Source organism: Oncorhynchus mykiss, chromosome 19 (genome assembly GCF_057628025.1).
Source record: "Oncorhynchus mykiss isolate SJ-2025 chromosome 19, ASM5762802v1, whole genome shotgun sequence".
Lineage (NCBI taxonomy): Eukaryota > Metazoa > Chordata > Actinopteri > Salmoniformes > Salmonidae > Oncorhynchus > Oncorhynchus mykiss.
Genome location: NC_143040.1, coordinates 303,913 through 326,994, shown reverse-complemented (window position 1 = coordinate 326,994; position 23,082 = coordinate 303,913). Strand labels below are relative to the sequence as shown.

The 23,082-nt window shown below is 58.1% G+C and overlaps 1 protein-coding gene across 6 annotated transcripts in view; it reads left to right on the top strand.

Annotated features, from left to right (window-relative positions):
- The window catches only part of LOC110512617 (uncharacterized), an 82,372-nt gene that overhangs the window by 49,693 nt on the left and 9,597 nt on the right, over positions 1-23,082 (top strand). For all 6 annotated transcript variants that reach the window (XR_016488661.1, XR_016488660.1, XM_090209504.1 and 3 more), the window contains one exon: positions 20,202-20,370. Coding sequence is in view for 4 of the 6 variants with exons in the window: in XM_090209504.1 (XP_090065630.1) it covers positions 20,202-20,370 (169 nt within the window). In the remaining 2 variants the exon portion in view is untranslated. The remainder of the gene's footprint in view (positions 1-20,201; positions 20,371-23,082) is intronic.

Below are 23,082 nucleotides of genomic sequence, written 5' to 3'. Positions count from 1 at the left end.
ACAGAGATGTAGCCTCCTACTATGGACAACAGGTGGGGGGGGGGGGGGTTACAGACAGGGACACAGAGATGTAGCCTCCTACTATGGACAACAGGTGGGTGGGGGGGGTTACAGACAGGGACACAGAGATGTAGCCTCCTACTATGGACAACAGGTGGGGGGGGGGGTTACAGACAGGGACACAGAGATGTAGCCTCCTACTATGGACAACAGGTGGGTGGGGGGGGTTACAGACAGGGACACAGAGATGTAGCCTCCTACTATGGACAACAGGTGGGGGGGGGGGTTACAGACAGGGACACAGAGATGTAGCCTCCTACTATGGACAACAGGTGGGGGGGGGGGGGGTTACAGACAGGGACACAGAGATGTAGCCTCCTACTATGGACAACAGGTGGGGGGGGGGGGTTACAGACAGGGACACAGAGATGTAGCCTCCTACTATGGACAACAGGTGGGGGGGGGGGGGTTACAGACAGGGACACAGAGATGTAGCCTCCTACTATGGACAACAGGTGGGGGGGGGGGGGTTACAGACAGGGACACAGAGATGTAGCCTCCTACTATGGACAACAGGTGGGGGGGGGGGGGGGGTTACAGACAGGGACACAGAGATGTAGCCTCCTACTATGGACAACAGGTGGGTGGGGGGGGGGGGGGGTTACAGACAGGGACACAGAGATGTAGCCTCCTACTATGGACAACAGGTGGGTGGGGGGGGGGGGGTTACAGACAGGGACACAGAGATGTAGCCTCCTACTATGGACAACAGGTGGGGTGGGGGGGGGGGTTACAGACAGGGACACAGAGATGTAGCCTCCTACTATGGACAACAGGTGGGGGTGTGGGTGGGGGGGGGTTACAGACAGGGACACAGAGATGTAGCCTCCTACTATGGACAACAGGTGGGGGGGGGGGGGTTACAGACAGGGACATAGAGATGTAGCCTCCTACTATGGACAACAGGTGGGGGGGGGGGGTTACAGACAGGGACACAGAGATGTAGCCTCCTACTATGGACAACAGGTGGGGGGGGGGGGGTTACAGACAGGGACACAGAGATGTAGCCTCCTACTATGGACAACAGGTGGGGGGGGGGGGGGGGTTACAGACAGGGACACAGAGATGTAGCCTCCTACTATGGACAACAGGTGGGGGGGGGGGGTTACAGACAGGGACACAGAGATGTAGCCTCCTACTATGGACAACAGGTGGGGGGGGGGGGGGTTACAGACAGGGACACAGAGATGTAGCCTCCTACTATGGACAACAGGTGGGGGGGGGGGGGGGGGGGTTACAGACAGGGACACAGAGATGTAGCCTCCTACTATGGACAACAGGTGGGGGGGGGGGGGGGGTTACAGACAGGGACACAGAGATGTAGCCTCCTACTATGGACAACAGGTGGGGGGGGGGGGGGGGTTACAGACAGGGACACAGAGATGTAGCCTCCTACTATGGACAACAGGTGGGGGGGGGGGGGTTACAGACAGGGACACAGAGATTTAGCCTCCTACTATGGACAACAGGTGGGTGGGGGGGGGGTTACAGACAGGGACACAGAGATGTAGCCTCCTACTATGGACAACAGGTGGGTGGGTGGGGGGGGGGGGGTTACAGACAGGGACACAGAGATGTAGCCTCCTACTATGGACAACAGGTGGGTGGGTGGGGGGGGGGTTACAGACAGGGACACAGAGATGTAGCCTCCTACTATGGACAACAGGTGGGGGGGGGGGTTACAGACAGGGACACAGAGATGTAGCCTCCTACTATGGACAACAGGTGGGTGGGGGGGGGGGGTTACAGACAGGGACACAGAGATGTAGCCTCCTACTATGGACAACAGGTGGGGGGGGGGGGGGGGTTACAGACAGGGACACAGAGATGTAGCCTCCTACTATGGACAACAGGTGGGTGGGTGGGGGGGGGTTACAGACAGGGACACAGAGATGTAGCCTCCTACTATGGACAACAGGTGGGGGGGGGGGTTACAGACAGGGACACAGAGATGTAGCCTCCTACTATGGACAACAGGTGGGGTGGGGGGGGGGTTACAGACAGGGACACAGAGATGTAGCCTCCTACTATGGACAACAGGTGGGGGGGGGGTTACAGACAGGGACACAGAGATGTAGCCTCCTACTATGGACAACAGGTGGGGTGGGGGGGGGGGGTTACAGACAGGGACACAGAGATGTAGCCTCCTACTATGGACAACAGGTGGGGGGGGGGTTACAGACAGGGACACAGAGATGTAGCCTCCTACTATGGACAACAGGTGGGGGGGGGGGGGGGTTACAGACAGGGACATAGAGATGTAGCCTCCTACTATGGACAACAGGTGGGGGGGGGGGGGGTTACAGACAGGGACACAGAGATGTAGCCTCCTACTATGGACAACAGGTGGGGGGGGGGGTTACAGACAGGGACACAGAGATGTAGCCTCCTACTATGGACAACAGGTGGGGGGGGGTGGTTACAGACAGGGACACAGAGATGTAGCCTCCTACTATGGACAACAGGTGGGGGGGGGGTGGTTACAGACAGGGACACAGAGATGTAGCCTCCTACTATGGACAACAGGTGGGTGGGTGGGGGGGGGGGGTTACAGACAGGGACACAGAGATGTAGCCTCCTACTATGGACAACAGGTGGGGGGGGGGGGGGTGGTTACAGACAGGGACACAGAGATGTAGCCTCCTACCATGGACAACAGGTGGGGGGGGGGGGGGTTACAGACAGGGACGCAGAGATGTAGCCTCCTACTATGGACAACAGGTGGGTGGGGGGGGGTTACAGACAGGGACACAGAGATTTAGCCTCCTACTATGGACAACAGGTGGGTGGGGGGGGGTTACAGACAGGGACGCAGAGATGTAGCCTCCTACTATGGACAACAGGTGGGTGGGGGGGTTACAGACAGGGACACAGAGATTTAGCCTCCTACTATGGACAACAGGTGGGTGGGGGGGGGGTTACAGACAGGGACACAGAGATGTAGCCTCCTACTATGGACAACAGGTGGGGGGGGGGGGTTACAGACGGGGACACAGAGATGTAGCCTCCTACTATGGACAACAGGTGGGGGGGGGGTTACAGACAGGGACGCAGAGATGTAGCCTCCTACTATGGACAACAGGTGGGTGGGGGGTGGGGGGGGGGGGTTACAGACAGGGACACAGAGATGTAGCCTCCTACTATGGACAACAGGTGGGGGGGGGTTACAGACAGGGACACAGAGATGTAGCCTCCTACTATGGACAACAGGTGGGGGGGGGGGGGGGTTACAGACAGGGACGCAGAGATGTAGCCTCCTACTATGGACAACAGGTGGGTGGGTGGGGGGGGGGGGGGTTACAGACAGGGACACAGAGATGTAGCCTCCTACTATGGACAACAGGTGGGGGGGGGGTTACAGACAGGGACACAGAGATGTAGCCTCCTACTATGGACAACAGGTGGGTGGTGGGGGGGGGTTACAGACAGGGACACAGAGATGTAGCCTCCTACTATGGACAACAGGTGGGTGGGGGGGGGGGGGGTTACAGACAGGGACACAGAGATGTAGCCTCCTACTATGGACAACAGGTGGGGGGGGGGGGGTTACAGACGGGGACACAGAGATGTAGCCTCCTACTATGGACAACAGGTGGGGGGGGGGGGGTTACAGACAGGGACACAGAGATGTAGCCTCCTACTATGGACAACAGGTGGGGGGTGGGGGGGGGTTACAGACAGGGACACAGAGATGTAGCCTCCTACTATGGACAACAGGTGGGTGGGGGGTGGGGGGGGGGGGGTTACAGACAGGGACACAGAGATGTAGCCTCCTACTATGGACAACAGGTGGGTGGGGGGGGTTACAGACAGGGACACAGAGATGTAGCCTCCTACTATGGACAACAGGTGGGGGGGGGGGGGGGGTTACAGACAGGGACACAGAGATGTAGCCTCCTACTATGGACAACAGGTGGGGGGGGGGGGTTACAGACAGGGACACAGAGATGTAGCCTCCTACTATGGACAACAGGTGGGTGGGTGGGGGGGGGGGGTTACAGACAGGGACACAGAGATGTAGCCTCCTACTATGGACAACAGGTGGGGTGGGGGGGTTACAGACAGGGACACAGAGATGTAGCCTCCTACTATGGACAACAGGTGGGGGGGGGTTACAGACAGGGACACAGAGATGTAGCCTCCTACTATGGACAACAGGTGGGGGGTGGGGGGGGGTTACAGACAGGGACACAGAGATGTAGCCTCCTACTATGGACAACAGGTGGGGGGGGGGGGTTACAGACAGGGACGCAGAGATGTAGCCTCCTACTATGGACAACAGGTGGGGGGGGGGGGGTTACAGACAGGGACACAGAGATGTAGCCTCCTACTATGGACAACAGGTGGGGGGGGGGGGGGGGGGGTTACAGACAGGGACACAGAGATGTAGCCTCCTACTATGGACAACAGGTGGGTGGGGGGGGGGGGGGGGTTACAGACAGGGACACAGAGATGTAGCCTCCTACTATGGACAACAGGTGGGTGGGTGGGGGGGGGTTACAGACAGGGACACAGAGATGTAGCCTCCTACTATGGACAACAGGTGGGTGGGGGGGGTTACAGACAGGGACACAGAGATGTAGCCTCCTACTATGGACAACAGGTGGGTGGGTGGGGGGGGGGGGTTACAGACAGGGACACAGAGATGTAGCCTCCTACTATGGACAACAGGTGGGGGGGGGTTACAGACAGGGACGCAGAGATGTAGCCTCCTACTATGGACAACAGGTGGGTGGGGGGGGTTACAGACAGGGACACAGAGATTTAGCCTCCTACTATGGACAACAGGTGGGGGGTGGGGGGGGGTTACAGACAGGGACACAGAGATGTAGCCTCCTACTATGGACAACAGGTGTGGGGGGGGGGGGGTTACAGACAGGGACGCAGAGATGTAGCCTCCTACTATGGACAACAGGTGGGTGGGGGGGGGTTACAGACAGGGACGCAGAGATGTAGCCTCCTACTATGGACAACAGGTGGGTGGGGGGGTTACAGACAGGGACACAGAGATTTAGCCTCCTACTATGGACAACAGGTGGGTGGGGGGGGGGTTACAGACAGGGACACAGAGATGTAGCCTCCTACTATGGACAACAGGTGGGGGGGGGGGGGGTTACAGACGGGGACACAGAGATGTAGCCTCCTACTATGGACAACAGGTGGGGGGGGGGTTACAGACAGGGACGCAGAGATGTAGCCTCCTACTATGGACAACAGGTGGGTGGGGGGTGGGGGGGGGGGGTTACAGACAGGGACACAGAGATGTAGCCTCCTACTATGGACAACAGGTGGGGGGGGGTTACAGACAGGGACACAGAGATGTAGCCTCCTACTATGGACAACAGGTGGGGGGGGGGGGGGGGTTACAGACAGGGACACAGAGATGTAGCCTCCTACTATGGACAACAGGTGGGGGGGGGGGGGGGTTACAGACAGGGACACAGAGATGTAGCCTCCTACTATGGACAACAGGTGGGGGGTGGGGGGGGGTTACAGACAGGGACACAGAGATGTAGCCTCCTACTATGGACAACAGGTGGGTGGGGGGGGTTACAGACAGGGACACAGAGATGTAGCCTCCTACTATGGACAACAGGTGGGGGGGGGGGGGGGGGGTTACAGACAGGGACGCAGAGATGTAGCCTCCTACTATGGACAACAGGTGGGTGGGTGGGGGGGGGGGGGGGTTACAGACAGGGACACAGAGATGTAGCCTCCTACTATGGACAACAGGTGGGTGGGGGGGGGGGGGGTTACAGACAGGGACACAGAGATGTAGCCTCCTACTATGGACAACAGGTGGGTGGGGGGTGGGGGGGGGGGGGTTACAGACAGGGACACAGAGATGTAGCCTCCTACTATGGACAACAGGTGGGTGGGGGGGGTTACAGACAGGGACACAGAGATGTAGCCTCCTACTATGGACAACAGGTGGGTGGGGGGTGGGGGGGGGGGGGTTACAGACAGGGACACAGAGATGTAGCCTCCTACTATGGACAACAGGTGGGTGGGGGGTGGGGGGGGGGGGGTTACAGACAGGGACACAGAGATGTAGCCTCCTACTATGGACAACAGGTGGGTGGGGGGGGTTACAGACAGGGACACAGAGATGTAGCCTCCTACTATGGACAACAGGTGGGGGGGGGGGGTTACAGACAGGGACACAGAGATGTAGCCTCCTACTATGGACAACAGGTGGGGGGGGGGGGGGTTACAGACAGGGACACAGAGATGTAGCCTCCTACTATGGACAACAGGTGGGTGGGGGGGGTTACAGACAGGGACACAGAGATGTAGCCTCCTACTATGGACAACAGGTGGGGGGGGGGGGGTTACAGACAGGGACACAGAGATGTAGCCTCCTACTATGGACAACAGGTGGGGGGGGGGGGTTACAGACAGGGACACAGAGATGTAGCCTCCTACTATGGACAACAGGTGGGGGGGGGGGGTTACAGACAGGGACACAGAGATGTAGCCTCCTATGGACAACAGGTGGGGTGGGGGGGTTACAGACAGGGACACAGAGATGTAGCCTCCTACTATGGACAACAGGTGGGGGGGGGTTACAGACAGGGACACAGAGATGTAGCCTCCTACTATGGACAACAGGTGGGGGGTGGGGGGGGGTTACAGACAGGGACACAGAGATGTAGCCTCCTACTATGGACAACAGGTGGGGGGGGGGGTTACAGACAGGGACGCAGAGATGTAGCCTCCTACTATGGACAACAGGTGGGGGGGGGGGGGTTACAGACAGGGACACAGAGATGTAGCCTCCTACTATGGACAACAGGTGGGGGGGGTTACAGACAGGGACACAGAGATGTAGCCTCCTACTATGGACAACAGGTGGGTGGGGGGGGGGGGGGTTACAGACAGGGACACAGAGATGTAGCCTCCTACTATGGACAACAGGTGGGTGGGTGGGGGGGGGGTTACAGACAGGGACACAGAGATGTAGCCTCCTACTATGGACAACAGGTGGGTGGGGGGGGGGTTACACACAGGGACACAGAGATGTAGCCTCCTACTATGGACAACAGGTGGGTGGGTGGGGGGGGGTTACAGACAGGGACACAGAGATGTAGCCTCCTACTATGGACAACAGGTGGGTGGGGGGGGTTACAGACAGGGACACAGAGATGTAGCCTCCTACTATGGACAACAGGTGGGTGGGTGGGGGAGGGGTTACAGACAGGGACACAGAGATGTAGCCTCCTACTATGGACAACAGGTGGGTGGGTGGGTGGGGGGGGTTACAGACAGGGACACAGAGATGTAGCCTCCTACTATGGACAACAGGTGGGGGGGGGGGGGGGGGGGTTACAGACAGGGACACAGAGATGTAGCCTCCTACTATGGACAACAGGTGGGGGGGGGGGGGGGTTACAGACAGGGACACAGAGATGTAGCCTCCTACTATGGACAACAGGTGGGGGGTGGGGGGGGGTTACAGACAGGGACACAGAGATGTAGCCTCCTACTATGGACAACAGGTGGGTGGGGGGGGTTACAGACAGGGACACAGAGATGTAGCCTCCTACTATGGACAACAGGTGGGTGGGGGGGGGGGGGGGGTTACAGACAGGGACACAGAGATGTAGCCTCCTACTATGGACAACAGGTGGGTGGGGGGGGGGGGGGGGGTTACAGACAGGGACACAGAGATGTAGCCTCCTACTATGGACAACAGGTGGGTGGGGGGGGGGGGGGGTTACAGACAGGGACACAGAGATGTAGCCTCCTACTATGGACAACAGGTGGGGGGGGGGGGGTTACAGACAGGGACACAGAGATGTAGCCTCCTACTATGGACAACAGGTGGGTGGGTGGGGGGGGGGGGTTACAGACAGGGACACAGAGATGTAGCCTCCTACTATGGACAACAGGTGGGGGGGGGGGGGGTTACAGACAGGGACACAGAGATGTAGCCTCCTACTATGGACAACAGGTGGGTGGGTGGGGGGGGGGGTTACAGACAGGGACACAGAGATGTAGCCTCCTACTATGGACAACAGGTGGGTGGGGGGGGTTACAGACAGGGACACAGAGATGTAGCCTCCTACTATGGACAACAGGTGGGTGGGTGGGGGGGGGTTACAGACAGGGACACAGAGATGTAGCCTCCTACTATGGACAACAGGTGGGTGGGGGGGGTTACAGACAGGGACACAGAGATGTAGCCTCCTACTATGGACAACAGGTGGGTGGGTGGGGGGGGGGTTACAGACAGGGACACAGAGATGTAGCCTCCTACTATGGACAACAGGTGGGTGGGTGGGTGGGGGGGGTTACAGACAGGGACACAGAGATGTAGCCTCCTACTATGGACAACAGGTGGGGGGGGGGGGGGGGGTTACAGACAGGGACACAGAGATGTAGCCTCCTACTATGGACAACAGGTGGGGGGGGGGGGGGGTTACAGACAGGGACACAGAGATGTAGCCTCCTACTATGGACAACAGGTGGGGGGTGGGGGGGGGGTTACAGACAGGGACACAGAGATGTAGCCTCCTACTATGGACAACAGGTGGGTGGGGGGGGTTACAGACAGGGACACAGAGATGTAGCCTCCTACTATGGACAACAGGTGGGTGGGGGGGGGGGGGGGGGTTACAGACAGGGACACAGAGATGTAGCCTCCTACTATGGACAACAGGTGGGGGGGGGGGGGTTACAGACAGGGACACAGAGATGTAGCCTCCTACTATGGACAACAGGTGGTGGGGGGGGGGGGTTACAGACATGGACACAGAGATGTAGCCTCCTACTATGGACAACAGGTGGGTGGGGGGGGGGTTACAGACAGGGACACAGAGATGTAGCCTCCTACTATGGACAACAGGTGGGGGGGGGGGGGGGGGTTACAGACAGGGACACAGAGATGTAGCCTCCTACTATGGACAACAGGTGTGGGGGGGGGGGGGGGGGTTACAGACAGGGACACAGAGATGTAGCCTCCTACTATGGACAACAGGTGGGTGGGGGGGGGGGGGGGTTACAGACAGGGACACAGAGATGTAGCCTCCTACTATGGACAACAGGTGGGTGGGTGGGGGGGGGGGTTACAGACAGGGACACAGAGATGTAGCCTCCTACTATGGACAACAGGTGGGTGGGGGGGGGGGGGGTTACAGACAGGGACACAGAGATGTAGCCTCCTACTATGGACAACAGGTGGGTGGGGGGGGGGGGGGGTTACAGACAGGGACACAGAGATGTAGCCTCCTACTATGGACAACAGGTGGGGGGGGGGGGGTTACAGACAGGGACACAGAGATGTAGCCTCCTACTATGGACAACAGGTGGGTGGGTGGGGGGGGGGGGTTACAGACAGGGACACAGAGATGTAGCCTCCTACTATGGACAACAGGTGGGGGGGGGGGGGGGTTACAGACAGGGACACAGAGATGTAGCCTCCTACTATGGACAACAGGTGGGGGGGGGGGGGGGGGTTACAGACAGGGACACAGAGATGTAGCCTCCTACTATGGACAACAGGTGGGTGGGGGGGGGGGGTTACAGACAGGGACACAGAGATGTAGCCTCCTACTATGGACAACAGGTGGGTTGGGGGGGGGGGGGTTACAGACAGGGACACAGAGATGTAGCCTCCTACTATGGACAACAGGTGGGGGGGGGGGGTTACAGACAGGGACACAGAGATGTAGCCTCCTACTATGGACAACAGGTGGGGGGGGGGTTACAGACAGGGACACAGAGATGTAGCCTCCTACTATGGACAACAGGTGGGGGGGGGGGGGGGTTACAGACAGGGACACAGAGATGTAGCCTCCTACTATGGACAACAGGTGGGTGGGGGGGGGTTACAGACAGGGACACAGAGATGTAGCCTCCTACTATGGACAACAGGTGGGGGGGGGGTTACAGACAGGGACACAGAGATGTAGCCTCCTACTATGGACAACAGGTGGGGGGGGGGGGGTTACAGACAGGGACACAGAGATGTAGCCTCCTACTATGGACAACAGGTGGGTGGGTGGGGGGGGGGGGTTACAGACAGGGACACAGAGATGTAGCCTCCTACTATGGACAACAGGTGGGGGGGGGGGGGGGGGGGGTTACAGACAGGGACACAGAGATGTAGCCTCCTACTATGGACAACAGGTGGGGGGGGGGGGGGGTTACAGACAGGGACACAGAGATGTAGCCTCCTACTATGGACAACAGGTGGGTGGGTGGGGGGGGGGGGTTACAGACAGGGACACAGAGATGTAGCCTCCTACTATGGACAACAGGTGGGGTGGGGGGGGTTACAGACAGGGACACAGAGATGTAGCCTCCTACTATGGACAACAGGTGGGGGGGGGTTACAGACAGGGACACAGAGATGTAGCCTCCTACTATGGACAACAGGTGGTGGGGGGGGGGGGGGGTTACAGACAGGGACACAGAGATGTAGCCTCCTACTATGGACAACAGGTGGGGGGTGGGGGGGGGTTACAGACAGGGACACAGAGATGTAGCCTCCTACTATGGACAACAGGTGGGGGGGGGGGTTACAGACAGGGACGCAGAGATGTAGCCTCCTACTATGGACAACAGGTGGGGGGGGGGGGTTACAGACAGGGACACAGAGATGTAGCCTCCTACTATGGACAACAGGTGGGGGGGGGGGTTACAGACAGGGACACAGAGATGTAGCCTCCTACTATGGACAACAGGTGGGTGGGGGGGGTTACAGACAGGGACACAGAGATGTAGCCTCCTACTATGGACAACAGGTGGGTGGGTGGGGGGGGGTTACAGACAGGGACACAGAGATGTAGCCTCCTACTATGGACAACAGGTGGGTGGGGGGGGTTACAGACAGGGACACAGAGATGTAGCCTCCTACTATGGACAACAGGTGGGTGGGTGGGGGGGGGGTTACAGACAGGGACACAGAGATGTAGCCTCCTACTATGGACAACAGGTGGGTGGGTGGGTGGGGGGGGTTACAGACAGGGACACAGAGATGTAGCCTCCTACTATGGACAACAGGTGGGGGGGGGGGGGGGGTTACAGACAGGGACACAGAGATGTAGCCTCCTACTATGGACAACAGGTGGGGGGGGGGGGGGGTTACAGACAGGGACACAGAGATGTAGCCTCCTACTATGGACAACAGGTGGTGGGGGGGGGGGGTTACAGACAGGGACACAGAGATGTAGCCTCCTACTATGGACAACAGGTGGGTGGGGGGGGTTACAGACAGGGACACAGAGATGTAGCCTCCTACTATGGACAACAGGTGGGTGGGGGGGGGGGGGGGGGTTACAGACAGGGACACAGAGATGTAGCCTCCTACTATGGACAACAGGTGGGTGGGTGGGGGGGGGGGTTACAGACAGGGACACAGAGATGTAGCCTCCTACTATGGACAACAGGTGGTGGGGGGGGGGGGGGTTACAGACAGGGACACAGAGATGTAGCCTCCTACTATGGACAACAGGTGGGTGGGGGGGGGGTTACAGACAGGGACACAGAGATGTAGCCTCCTACTATGGACAACAGGTGGGTTGGGGGGGGGGGGTTACAGACAGGGACACAGAGATGTAGCCTCCTACTATGGACAACAGGTGGGTGGGGGGGGGGGGGGGGGGGTTACAGACAGGGACACAGAGATGTAGCCTCCTACTATGGACAACAGGTGGGTGGGTGGGGGGGGGGGGTTACAGACAGGGACACAGAGATGTAGCCTCCTACTATGGACAACAGGTGGGGGGGGGGGGGGGTTACAGACAGGGACACAGAGATGTAGCCTCCTACTATGGACAACAGGTGTGGGGGGGGGGGGGGTTACAGACAGGGACACAGAGATGTAGCCTCCTACTATGGACAACAGGTGGGTGGGTGGGGGGGGGGGTTACAGACAGGGACACAGAGATGTAGCCTCCTACTATGGACAACAGGTGGGTGGGGGGGGGGGGGGGTTACAGACAGGGACACAGAGATGTAGCCTCCTACTATGGACAACAGGTGGGTGGGGGGGGGGGGGGGTTACAGACAGGGACACAGAGATGTAGCCTCCTACTATGGACAACAGGTGGGTGGGGGGGGGGGGGGGGGGGTTACAGACAGGGACACAGAGATGTAGCCTCCTACTATGGACAACAGGTGGGGGGGGGGGGGTTACAGACAGGGACACAGAGATGTAGCCTCCTACTATGGACAACAGGTGGGTGGGTGGGGGGGGGGGTTACAGACAGGGACACAGAGATGTAGCCTCCTACTATGGACAACAGGTGGGGGGGGGGGGGGGTTACAGACAGGGACACAGAGATGTAGCCTCCTACTATGGACAACAGGTGGTGGGGGGGGGGGTTACAGACAGGGACACAGAGATGTAGCCTCCTACTATGGACAACAGGTGGGGGGGGGGGGTTACAGACAGGGACACAGAGATGTAGCCTCCTACTATGGACAACAGGTGGGGGGGGGGGGGGGGTTACAGACAGGGACACAGAGATGTAGCCTCCTACTATGGACAACAGGTGGGGGGGGGGGGTTACAGACAGGGACACAGAGATGTAGCCTCCTACTATGGACAACAGGTGGGGGGGGGGGGGGGTTACAGACAGGGACACAGAGATGTAGCCTCCTACTATGGACAACAGGTGGGTGGGGGGGGGGTTACAGACAGGGACACAGAGATGTAGCCTCCTACTATGGACAACAGGTGGGGGGGGGGGTTACAGACAGGGACACAGAGATGTAGCCTCCTACTATGGACAACAGGTGGGTGGGGGGGGGGGGGGGGTTACAGACAGGGACACAGAGATGTAGCCTCCTACTATGGACAACAGGTGGGGGGGGGGGGGGGGTTACAGACAGGGACACAGAGATGTAGCCTCCTACTATGGACAACAGGTGGGTGGGTGGGGGGGGGGGGTTACAGACAGGGACACAGAGATGTAGCCTCCTACTATGGACAACAGGTGGGTGGGGGGGGGGGGGGGGGGGTTACAGACAGGGACACAGAGATGTAGCCTCCTACTATGGACAACAGGTGGGGGGTGGGGGGGGGGTTACAGACAGGGACACAGAGATGTAGCCTCCTACTATGGACAACAGGTGGGTGGGTGGGGGGGGGGTTACAGACAGGGACACAGAGATGTAGCCTCCTACTATGGACAACAGGTGGGGGGTGGGGGGGGGTTACAGACAGGGACACAGAGATGTAGCCTCCTACTATGGACAACAGGTGGGTGGGGGGTGGGGGGGGGGGGTTACAGACAGGGACACAGAGATGTAGCCTCCTACTATGGACAACAGGTGGGGGGTGGGGTGGGGGTTACAGACAGGGACACAGAGATGTAGCCTCCTACTATGGACAACAGGTGGGGGGTGGGGGGGGGTTACAGACAGGGACACAGAGATGTAGCCTCCTACTATGGACAACAGGTGGGTGGGGGGTGGGGGGGGGGGGTTACAGACAGGGACACAGAGATGTAGCCTCCTACTATGGACAACAGGTGGGGGGGGGGGGGGGGGGGTTACAGACAGGGACACAGAGATGTAGCCTCCTACTATGGACAACAGGTGGGGGGGGGGGGGGGGGGTTACAGACAGGGACACAGAGATGTAGCCTCCTACTATGGACAACAGGTGGGTGGGGGGGGGGGGGGGGGTTACAGACAGGGACACAGAGATGTAGCCTCCTACTATGGACAACAGGTGGGTGGGGGGGGGGGGGGGTTACAGACAGGGACACAGAGATGTAGCCTCCTACTATGGACAACAGGTGGGGGGGGGGGGGGGGTTACAGACAGGGACACAGAGATGTAGCCTCCTACTATGGACAACAGGTGGGTGGGGGGGGGGGGGGTTACAGACAGGGACACAGAGATGTAGCCTCCTACTATGGACAACAGGTGGGTGGGGGGGGGGGGGGGGGTTACAGACAGGGACACAGAGATGTAGCCTCCTACTATGGACAACAGGTGGGGGGGGGGTGGGGGGGGGGGGGTTACAGACAGGGACACAGAGATGTAGCCTCCTACTATGGACAACAGGTGGGGGGGGGTTACAGACAGGGACACAGAGATGTAGCCTCCTACTATGGACAACAGGTGGGGGGGGGGGGGGGGTTACAGACAGGGACACAGAGATGTAGCCTCCTACTATGGACAACAGGTGGGGGGGGGGGGGGTTACAGACAGGGACACAGAGATGTAGCCTCCTACTATGGACAACAGGTGGGGGGGGGGGGGGGGGTTACAGACAGGGACACAGAGATGTAGCCTCCTACTATGGACAACAGGTGGGTGGGGGGGGGGGGGGGGTTACAGACAGGGACACAGAGATGTAGCCTCCTACTATGGACAACAGGTGGGTGGGGGGGGGGGGGGGGTTACAGACAGGGACACAGAGATGTAGCCTCCTACTATGGACAACAGGTGGGTGGGGGGGGGGTTACAGACAGGGACACAGAGATGTAGCCTCCTACTATGGACAACAGGTGGGGGGGGGGGTTACAGACAGGGACACAGAGATGTAGCCTCCTACTATGGACAACAGGTGGGTGGGGGGGGGGGGGGTTACAGACAGGGACACAGAGATGTAGCCTCCTACTATGGACAACAGGTGGGGGGGGGGGGGGGGTTACAGACAGGGACACAGAGATGTAGCCTCCTACTATGGACAACAGGTGGGTGGGTGGGGGGGGGGGGTTACAGACAGGGACACAGAGATGTAGCCTCCTACTATGGACAACAGGTGGGTGGGGGGGGGGGGGGGGGGGTTACAGACAGGGACACAGAGATGTAGCCTCCTACTATGGACAACAGGTGGGGGGTGGGGGGGGGGTTACAGACAGGGACACAGAGATGTAGCCTCCTACTATGGACAACAGGTGGGTGGGGGGTGGGGGGGGGGGGTTACAGACAGGGACACAGAGATGTAGCCTCCTACTATGGACAACAGGTGGGTGGGGGGTGGGGGGGGGGGGGTTACAGACAGGGACACAGAGATGTAGCCTCCTACTATGGACAACAGGTGGGGGGTGGGGGGGGGGTTACAGACAGGGACACAGAGATGTAGCCTCCTACTATGGACAACAGGTGGGTGGGGGGGGGTTACAGACAGGGACACAGAGATGTAGCCTCCTACTATGGACAACAGGTGGGGGGTGGGGGGGGGTTACAGACAGGGACACAGAGATGTAGCCTCCTACTATGGACAACAGGTGGGTGGGGGGTGGGGGGGGGGGGTTACAGACAGGGACACAGAGATGTAGCCTCCTACTATGGACAACAGGTGGGGGGGGGTTACAGACAGGGACACAGAGATGTAGCCTCCTACTATGGACAACAGGTGGGGGGGGGGGGGGGGGGTTACAGACAGGGACACAGAGATGTAGCCTCCTACTATGGACAACAGGTGGGGGGGGGGGGGGGGGGGTTACAGACAGGGACACAGAGATGTAGCCTCCTACTATGGACAACAGGTGGGTGGGGGGGGGGGGGGGGTTACAGACAGGGACACAGAGATGTAGCCTCCTACTATGGACAACAGGTGGGTGGGGGGGGGGGGGGTTACAGACAGGGACACAGAAATGTAGCCTCCTACTATGGACAACAGGTGGGTGGGGGGGGGGGGGTTACAGACAGGGACGCAGAGATGTAGCCTCCTACTATGGACAACAGGTGGGGGGGGGGGGGTGGTTACAGACAGGGACACAGAGATGTAGCCTCCTACTATGGACAACAGGTGGGTGGGGGGGGGGGTTACAGACAGGGACACAGAGATGTAGCCTCCTACTATGGACAACAGGTGGGGGGGGGGGGGGGTTACAGACAGGGACACAGAGATGTAGCCTCCTACTATGGACAACAGGTGGTGGGGGGGGGGGGTTACAGACAGGGACACAGAGATGTAGCCTCCTACTATGGACAACAGGTGGTGGGGGGGGGGGGTTACAGACAGGGACACAGAGATGTAGCCTCCTACTATGGACAACAGGTGGTGGGGGGGGGGGTTACAGACAGGGACACAGAGATGTAGCCTCCTACTATGGACAACAGGTGGGTGGGGGGGGGGGTTACAGACAGGGACACAGAGATGTAGCCTCCTACTATGGACAACAGGTGGGTGGGGGGGGGGTTACAGACAGGGACACAAAGATGTAGCCTCCTACTATGGACAACAGGTGGGTGGGGGGGGGGGGGTTACAGACAGGGACACAGAGATGTAGCCTCCTACTATGGACAACAGGTGGGTGGGGGGGGTTACAGACAGGGACACAGAGATGTAGCCTCCTACTATGGACAACAGGTGGGGGGGGGGGTTACAGACAGGGACACAGAGATGTAGCCTCCTACTATGGACAACAGGTGGGGGGGGGGGGGGGGGGGGTTACAGACAGGGACACAGAGATGTAGCCTCCTACTATGGACAACAGGTGGGGGGGGGGGGTTACAGACAGGGACACAGAGATGTAGCCTCCTACTATGGACAACAGGTGGGGGGGGGGGGGGGGGGGTTACAGACAGGGACACAGAGATGTAGCCTCCTACTATGGACAACAGGTGGGGGGGGGGGGGGGTTACAGACAGGGACACAGAGATGTAGCCTCCTACTATGGACAACAGGTGGGTGGGGGGGGGGGGGGGTTACAGACAGGGACACAGAGATGTAGCCTCCTACTATGGACAACAGGTGGGTGGGGGGGGGGTTACAGACAGGGACACAGAGATGTAGCCTCCTACTATGGACAACAGGTGGGTGGGGGGGGGGGGGTTACAGACAGGGACACAGAGATGTAGCCTCCTACTATGGACAACAGGTGGGGGGGGGGGGGGGTTACAGACAGGGACACAGAGATGTAGCCTCCTACTATGGACAACAGGTGGGGGGGGGGGTTACAGACAGGGACACAGAGATGTAGCCTCCTACTATGGACAACAGGTGGGGTGGGGGGGGGGGTTACAGACAGGGACACAGAGATGTAGCCTCCTACTATGGACAACAGGTGGGGGGGGGGTTACAGACAGGGACACAGAGATGTAGCCTCCTACTATGGACAACAGGTGGGGTGGGGGGGGGGTTACAGACAGGGACACAGAGATGTAGCCTCTTACTATGGACAACAGGTGGGGGGGGGGTTACAGACAGGGACACAGAGATGTAGCCTCCTACTATGGACAACAGGTGGGGGGGGGGGGGTTACAGACAGGGACATAGAGATGTAGCCTCCTACTATGGACAACAGGTGGGGGGGGGGGGGGTTACAGACAGGGACACAGAGATGTAGCCTCCTACTATGGACAACAGGTGGGGGGGGGGGGTTACAGACAGGGACACAGAGATGTAGCCTCCTACTATGGACAACAGGTGGGGGGGGGTGGTTACAGACAGGGACACAGAGATGTAGCCTCCTACTATGGACAACAGGTGGGGGGGGGTGGTTACAGACAGGGACACAGAGATGTAGCCTCCTACTATGGACAACAGGTGGGGGGGGGGGTTACAGACAGGGACACAGAGATGTAGCCTCCTACTATGGACAACAGGTGGGTGGGTGGGGGTGTTACAGACAGGGACGCAGAGATGTAGCCTCCTACTATGGACAACAGGTGGGGGGGGGGGGGGGGGTTACAGACAGGGACACAGAGATGTAGCCTCCTACTATGGACAACAGGTGGGGGTGGGGGGGTTACAGACAGGGACACAGAGATGTAGCCTCCTACTATGGACAACAGGTGGGGGGGGGGGGGGGTTACAGACAGGGACACAGAGATGTAGCCTCCTACTATGGACAACAGGTGGGTGGGGGGGGGTTACAGACAGGGACACAAAGATGTAGCCTCCTACTATGGACAACAGGTGGGTGGGGGGGGGGGGGGTTACAGACAGGGACACAGAGATGTAGCCTCCTACTATGGACAACAGGTGGGGGGGGGGGGGTTACAGACAGGGACACAGAGATGTAGCCTCTTACTATGGACAACAGGTGGGTGGGGGGGGGGGGTTACAGACAGGGACACAGAGATGTAGCCTCCTACTATGGACAACAGGTGGGTGGGGGGGGCTTACAGACAGGGACACAGAGATGTAGCCTCCTACTATGGACAACAGGTGGGTGGGGGGGGTTACAGACAGGGACACAGAGATGTAGCCTCCTACTATGGACAACAGGTGGGTGGGGGGGGGGGGGTTACAGACAGGGACACAGAGATGTAGCCTCTTACTATGGACAACAGGTGGGTGGGGGGGGTTACAGACAGGGACACAGAGATGTAGCCTCCTACTATGGACAACAGGTGGGTGGGGGGGGTTACAGACAGGGACACAGAGATGTAGCCTCCTACTATGGACAACAGGTGGGTGGGGGGGGGGGTTACAGACAGGGACACAGAGATGTAGCCTCCTACTATGGACAACAGGTGGGGGGGTTACAGACAGGGACACAGAGATGTAGCCTCCTACTATGGACAACAGGTGGGGGGGGGGGGGAGGTTACAGACAGGGACACAGAGATGTAGCCTCCTACTATGGACAACAGGTGGGGGGGGGGGGTTACAGACAGGGACACAGAGATGTAGCCTCCTACTATGGACAACAGGTGGGTGGGGGGTGGGGGGTTACAGACAGGGACACAGAGATGTAGCCTCCTACTATGGACAACAGGTGGGGGGGGGGGGGTTACAGACAGGGACACAGAGATGTAGCCTCCTACTATGGACAACAGGTGGGGGGGGGGGGTTACAGACAGGGTACATTTTGGTACAGTCCCACCCATGGTATCGTTTTGGTACAGTCTCCCCCCATGGTATCGTTTTTGTACAGTCCCCACCCATGGTATCGTTTTGGTACAGTCTCCCCCATGGTATCGTTTTGGTACAGTCTCCCCCCATGGTATCGTTTTGGTACAGTCCCCACCATGGTATCGTTTTGGTACAGTCTCCCCCCCATGGTATCGTTTTGGTACAGTCTCCCCCCATGGTATCGTTTTGGTACAGTCCCCCCCATGGTATCGTTTTGGTACAGTCCCCCCATGGTATCGTTTTGGTACAGTCTCCCCCATGGTATAGTTTTGGTACAGTCTCCCCCCATGGTATCGTTTTGGTAGAGTCTCCCCCCATGGTATCGTTTTGGTACAGACCCCCCCATGGTATCGGTTTTGGTACAGTCCCCCCCATGGTATCGTTTTGGTACAGTCTCCCCCCATGGTATCGTTTTGGTACAGTCCCCACCCATGGTATCGTTTTGGTACAGTCTCCCCCATGGTATCGTTTTGGTACAGTCTCCCCCCATGGTATCGTTTTGGTACAGTCCCCACCATGGTATCGTTTTGGTACAGTCCCCCCCATGGTATCGTTTTGGTACAGTCCCCCCATGGTATAGTTTTGGTACAGTCTCCCCCCATGGTATCGTTTTGGTACAGTCCCACCCATGGTATCGTTTTGGTACAGTCTCCCCCCATGGTATCGTTTTGGTACAGTCCCCCCCATGGTATCGTTTTTGTACATACCCCCCCATGGTATCGGTTTTGGTACAGTCTCCCCCATGGTATCGTTTTGGTACAGTCCCACCCATGGTATCGTTTTGGTACAGTCTCCCCCCATGGTATCGTTTTGGTACAGACCCCCCCATGGTATCGTTTTGGTACAGTCCCCCCCATGGTATCGTTTTGGTACAGTCTCCCCCCATGGTATCGTTTTGGTACAGTCTCCCCCCATGGTATCGTTTTGGTACAGTCCCCACCATGGTATCGTTTTGGTACAGTCCCCCCCATGGTATCGTTTTGGTACAGTCCCCCCATGGTATAGTTTTGGTACAGTCTCCCCCCATGGTATCGTTTTGGTACAGTCCCACCCATGGTATCGTTTTGGTACAGTCTCCCCCCCATGGTATCGTTTTGGTACAGTCCCCCCCATGGTATCGTTTTTGTACATACCCCCCCATGGTATCGGTTTTGGTACAGTCTCCCCCATGATATCGTTTTGGTACAGTCCCACCCATGGTATCGTTTTGGTACAGTCTCCCCCCATGGTATCGTTTTGGTACAGTCCCCCCCATGGTATCGTTTTGGTACAGTCCCCCCCATGGTATCGTTTTGGTACAGTCTCCCCCCATGGTATCGTGACAACACTTGTCTAAAAGCTGTGTGTGTGTGCGTGTGTGTGTGTCAGGGTCATCTCCATGGTCAGAAGATGCATGAAGCCAATCACCGAGCGGCGGCCCAGATCTTTGAGCGGGTCAACTCCTCCCTGCTGCCTCAGAACGTTCTAGATCTCCACGGACTGCATGTCGACGAGGCCTTACTCCACCTGTCACAGGTGTTAGAGAGGAAGACCACAGGTACACCTAGCTAGACCTCCAGGCTGCGTGATGAAGAGGTGTTAGAGAGGAAGACCACAGGTACACCTAGCTAGACCTCCAGGCTGTGTGATGAAGAGGTGTTAGAGAGGAAGACCACAGGTACACCTAGCTAGACCTCCAGGCTGCGTGATGAAGAGGTGTTAGAGAGGAAGACCACAGGTACACCTAGCTAGACCTCCAGGCTGCGTGATGAAGAGGTGTTAGAGAGGAAGACCACAGGTACACCTAGCTAGACCTCCAGGCTGCGTGATGAAGAGGTGTTAGAGAGGAAGACCACAGGTACACCTAGCTAGACCTCCAGGCTGTGTGATGAAGAGGTGTTAGAGAGGAAGACCACAGGTACACCTAGCTAGACCTCCAGGCTGCGTGATGAAGAGGAGTTAGAGAGGAAGACCACAGGTACACCTAGCTAGACCTCCAGGCTGCGTGATGAAGAGGTGTTAGAGAGGAAGACCACAGGTACACCTAGCTAGACCTCCAGGCTGCGTGATGAAGAGGAGTTAGAGAGGAAGACCACAGGTACACCTAGCTAGACCTCCAGGCTGAGTGATGAAGAGGAAGACCACAGGTACACCTAGCTAGACCTCCAGGCTGCGTGATGAAGAGGTGTTAGAGAGGAAGACCACAGGTACACCTAGCTAGACCTCCAGGCTGCGTGATGAAGAGGTGTTAGAGAGGAAGACCACAGGTACACCTAGCTAGACCTCCAGGCTGTGTGATGAAGAGGTGTTAGAGAGGAAGACCACAGGTACACCTAGCTAGACCTCCAGGCTGCGTGATGAAGAGGTGTTAGAGAGGAAGACCACAGGTACACCTAGCTAGACCTCCAGGCTGCGTGATGAAGAGGTGTTAGAGAGGAAGACCACAGGTACACCTAGCTAGACCTCCAGGCTGTGTGATGAAGAGGTGTTAGAGAGGAAGACCACAGGTACACCTAGCTAGACCTCCAGGCTGTGTGATGAAGAGGTGTTAGAGAGGAAGACCACAGGTACACCTAGCTAGACCTCCAGGCTGCGTGATGAAGAGGTGTTAGAGAGGAAGACCACAGGTACACCTAGCTAGACCTCCAGGCTGAGTGATGAAGAGGAAGACCACAGGTACACCTAGCTAGACCTCCAGGCTGTGTGATGAAGAGGTGTTAGAGAGGAAGACCACAGGTACACCTAGCTAGACCTCCAGGCTGCGTGATGAAGAGGTGTTAGAGAGGAAGACCACAGGTACACCTAGCTAGACCTCCAGGCTGCGTGATGAAGAGGTGTTAGAGAGGAAGACCACAGGTACACCTAGCTAGACCTCCAGGCTGCGTGATGAAGAGGTGTTAGAGAGGAAGACCACAGGTACACCTAGCTAGACCTCCAGGCTGCGTGATGAAGAGGTGTTAGAGAGGAAGACCACAGGTACACCTAGCTAGACCTCCAGGCTGTGTGATGAAGAGGTGTTAGAGAGGAAGACCACAGGTACACCTAGCTAGACCTCCAGGCTGTGTGATGAAGAGGTGTTAGAGAGGAAGACCACAGGTACACCTAGCTAGACCTCCAGGCTGCGTGATGAAGAGGTGTTAGAGAGGAAGACCACAGGTACACCTAGCTAGACCTCCAGGCTGCGTGATGAAGAGGTGTTAGAGAGGAAGACCACAGGTACACCTAGCTAGACCTCCAGGCTGCGTGATGAAGAGGTGTTAGAGAGGAAGACCACAGGTACACCTAGCTAGACCTCCAGGCTGTGTGATGAAGAGGTGTTAGAGAGGAAGACCACAGGTACACCTAGCTAGACCTCCAGGCTGCGTGATGAAGAGGAGTTAGAGAGGAAGACCACAGGTACACCTAGCTAGACCTCCAGGCTGCGTGATGAAGAGGTGTTAGAGAGGAAGACCACAGGTACACCTAGCTAGACCTCCAGGCTGTGTGATGAAGAGGTGTTAGAGAGGAAGACCACAGGTACACCTAGCTAGACCTCCAGGCTGCGTGATGAAGAGGTGTTAGAGAGGAAGACCACAGGTACACCTAGCTAGACCTCCAGGCTGTGTGATGAAGAGGTGTTAGAGAGGAAGACCACAGGTACACCTAGCTAGACCTCCAGGCTGCGTGATGAAGAGGTGTTAGAGAGGAAGACCACAGGTACACCTAGCTAGACCTCCAGGCTGTGTGATGAAGAGGTGTTAGAGAGGAAGACCACAGGTACACCTAGCTAGACCTCCAGGCTGCGTGATGAAGAGGTGTTAGAGAGGAAGACCACAGGTACACCTAGCTAGACCTCCAGGCTGAGTGATGAAGAGGAAGACCACAGGTACACCTAGCTAGACCTCCAGGCTGTGTGATGAAGAGGTGTTAGAGAGGAAGACCACAGGTACACCTAGCTAGACCTCCAGGCTGCGTGATGAAGAGGTGTTAGAGAGGAAGACCACAGGTACACCTAGCTAGACCTCCAGGCTGCGTGATGAAGAGGTGTTAGAGAGGAAGACCACAGGTACACCTAGCTAGACCTCCAGGCTGCGTGATGAAGAGGTGTTAGAGAGGAAGACCACAGGTACACCTAGCTAGACCTCCAGGCTGCGTGATGAAGAGGTGTTAGAGAGGAAGACCACAGGTACACCTAGCTAGACCTCCAGGCTGTGTGATGAAGAGGTGTTAGAGAGGAAGACCACAGGTACACCTAGCTAGACCTCCAGGCTGCGTGATGAAGAGGTGTTAG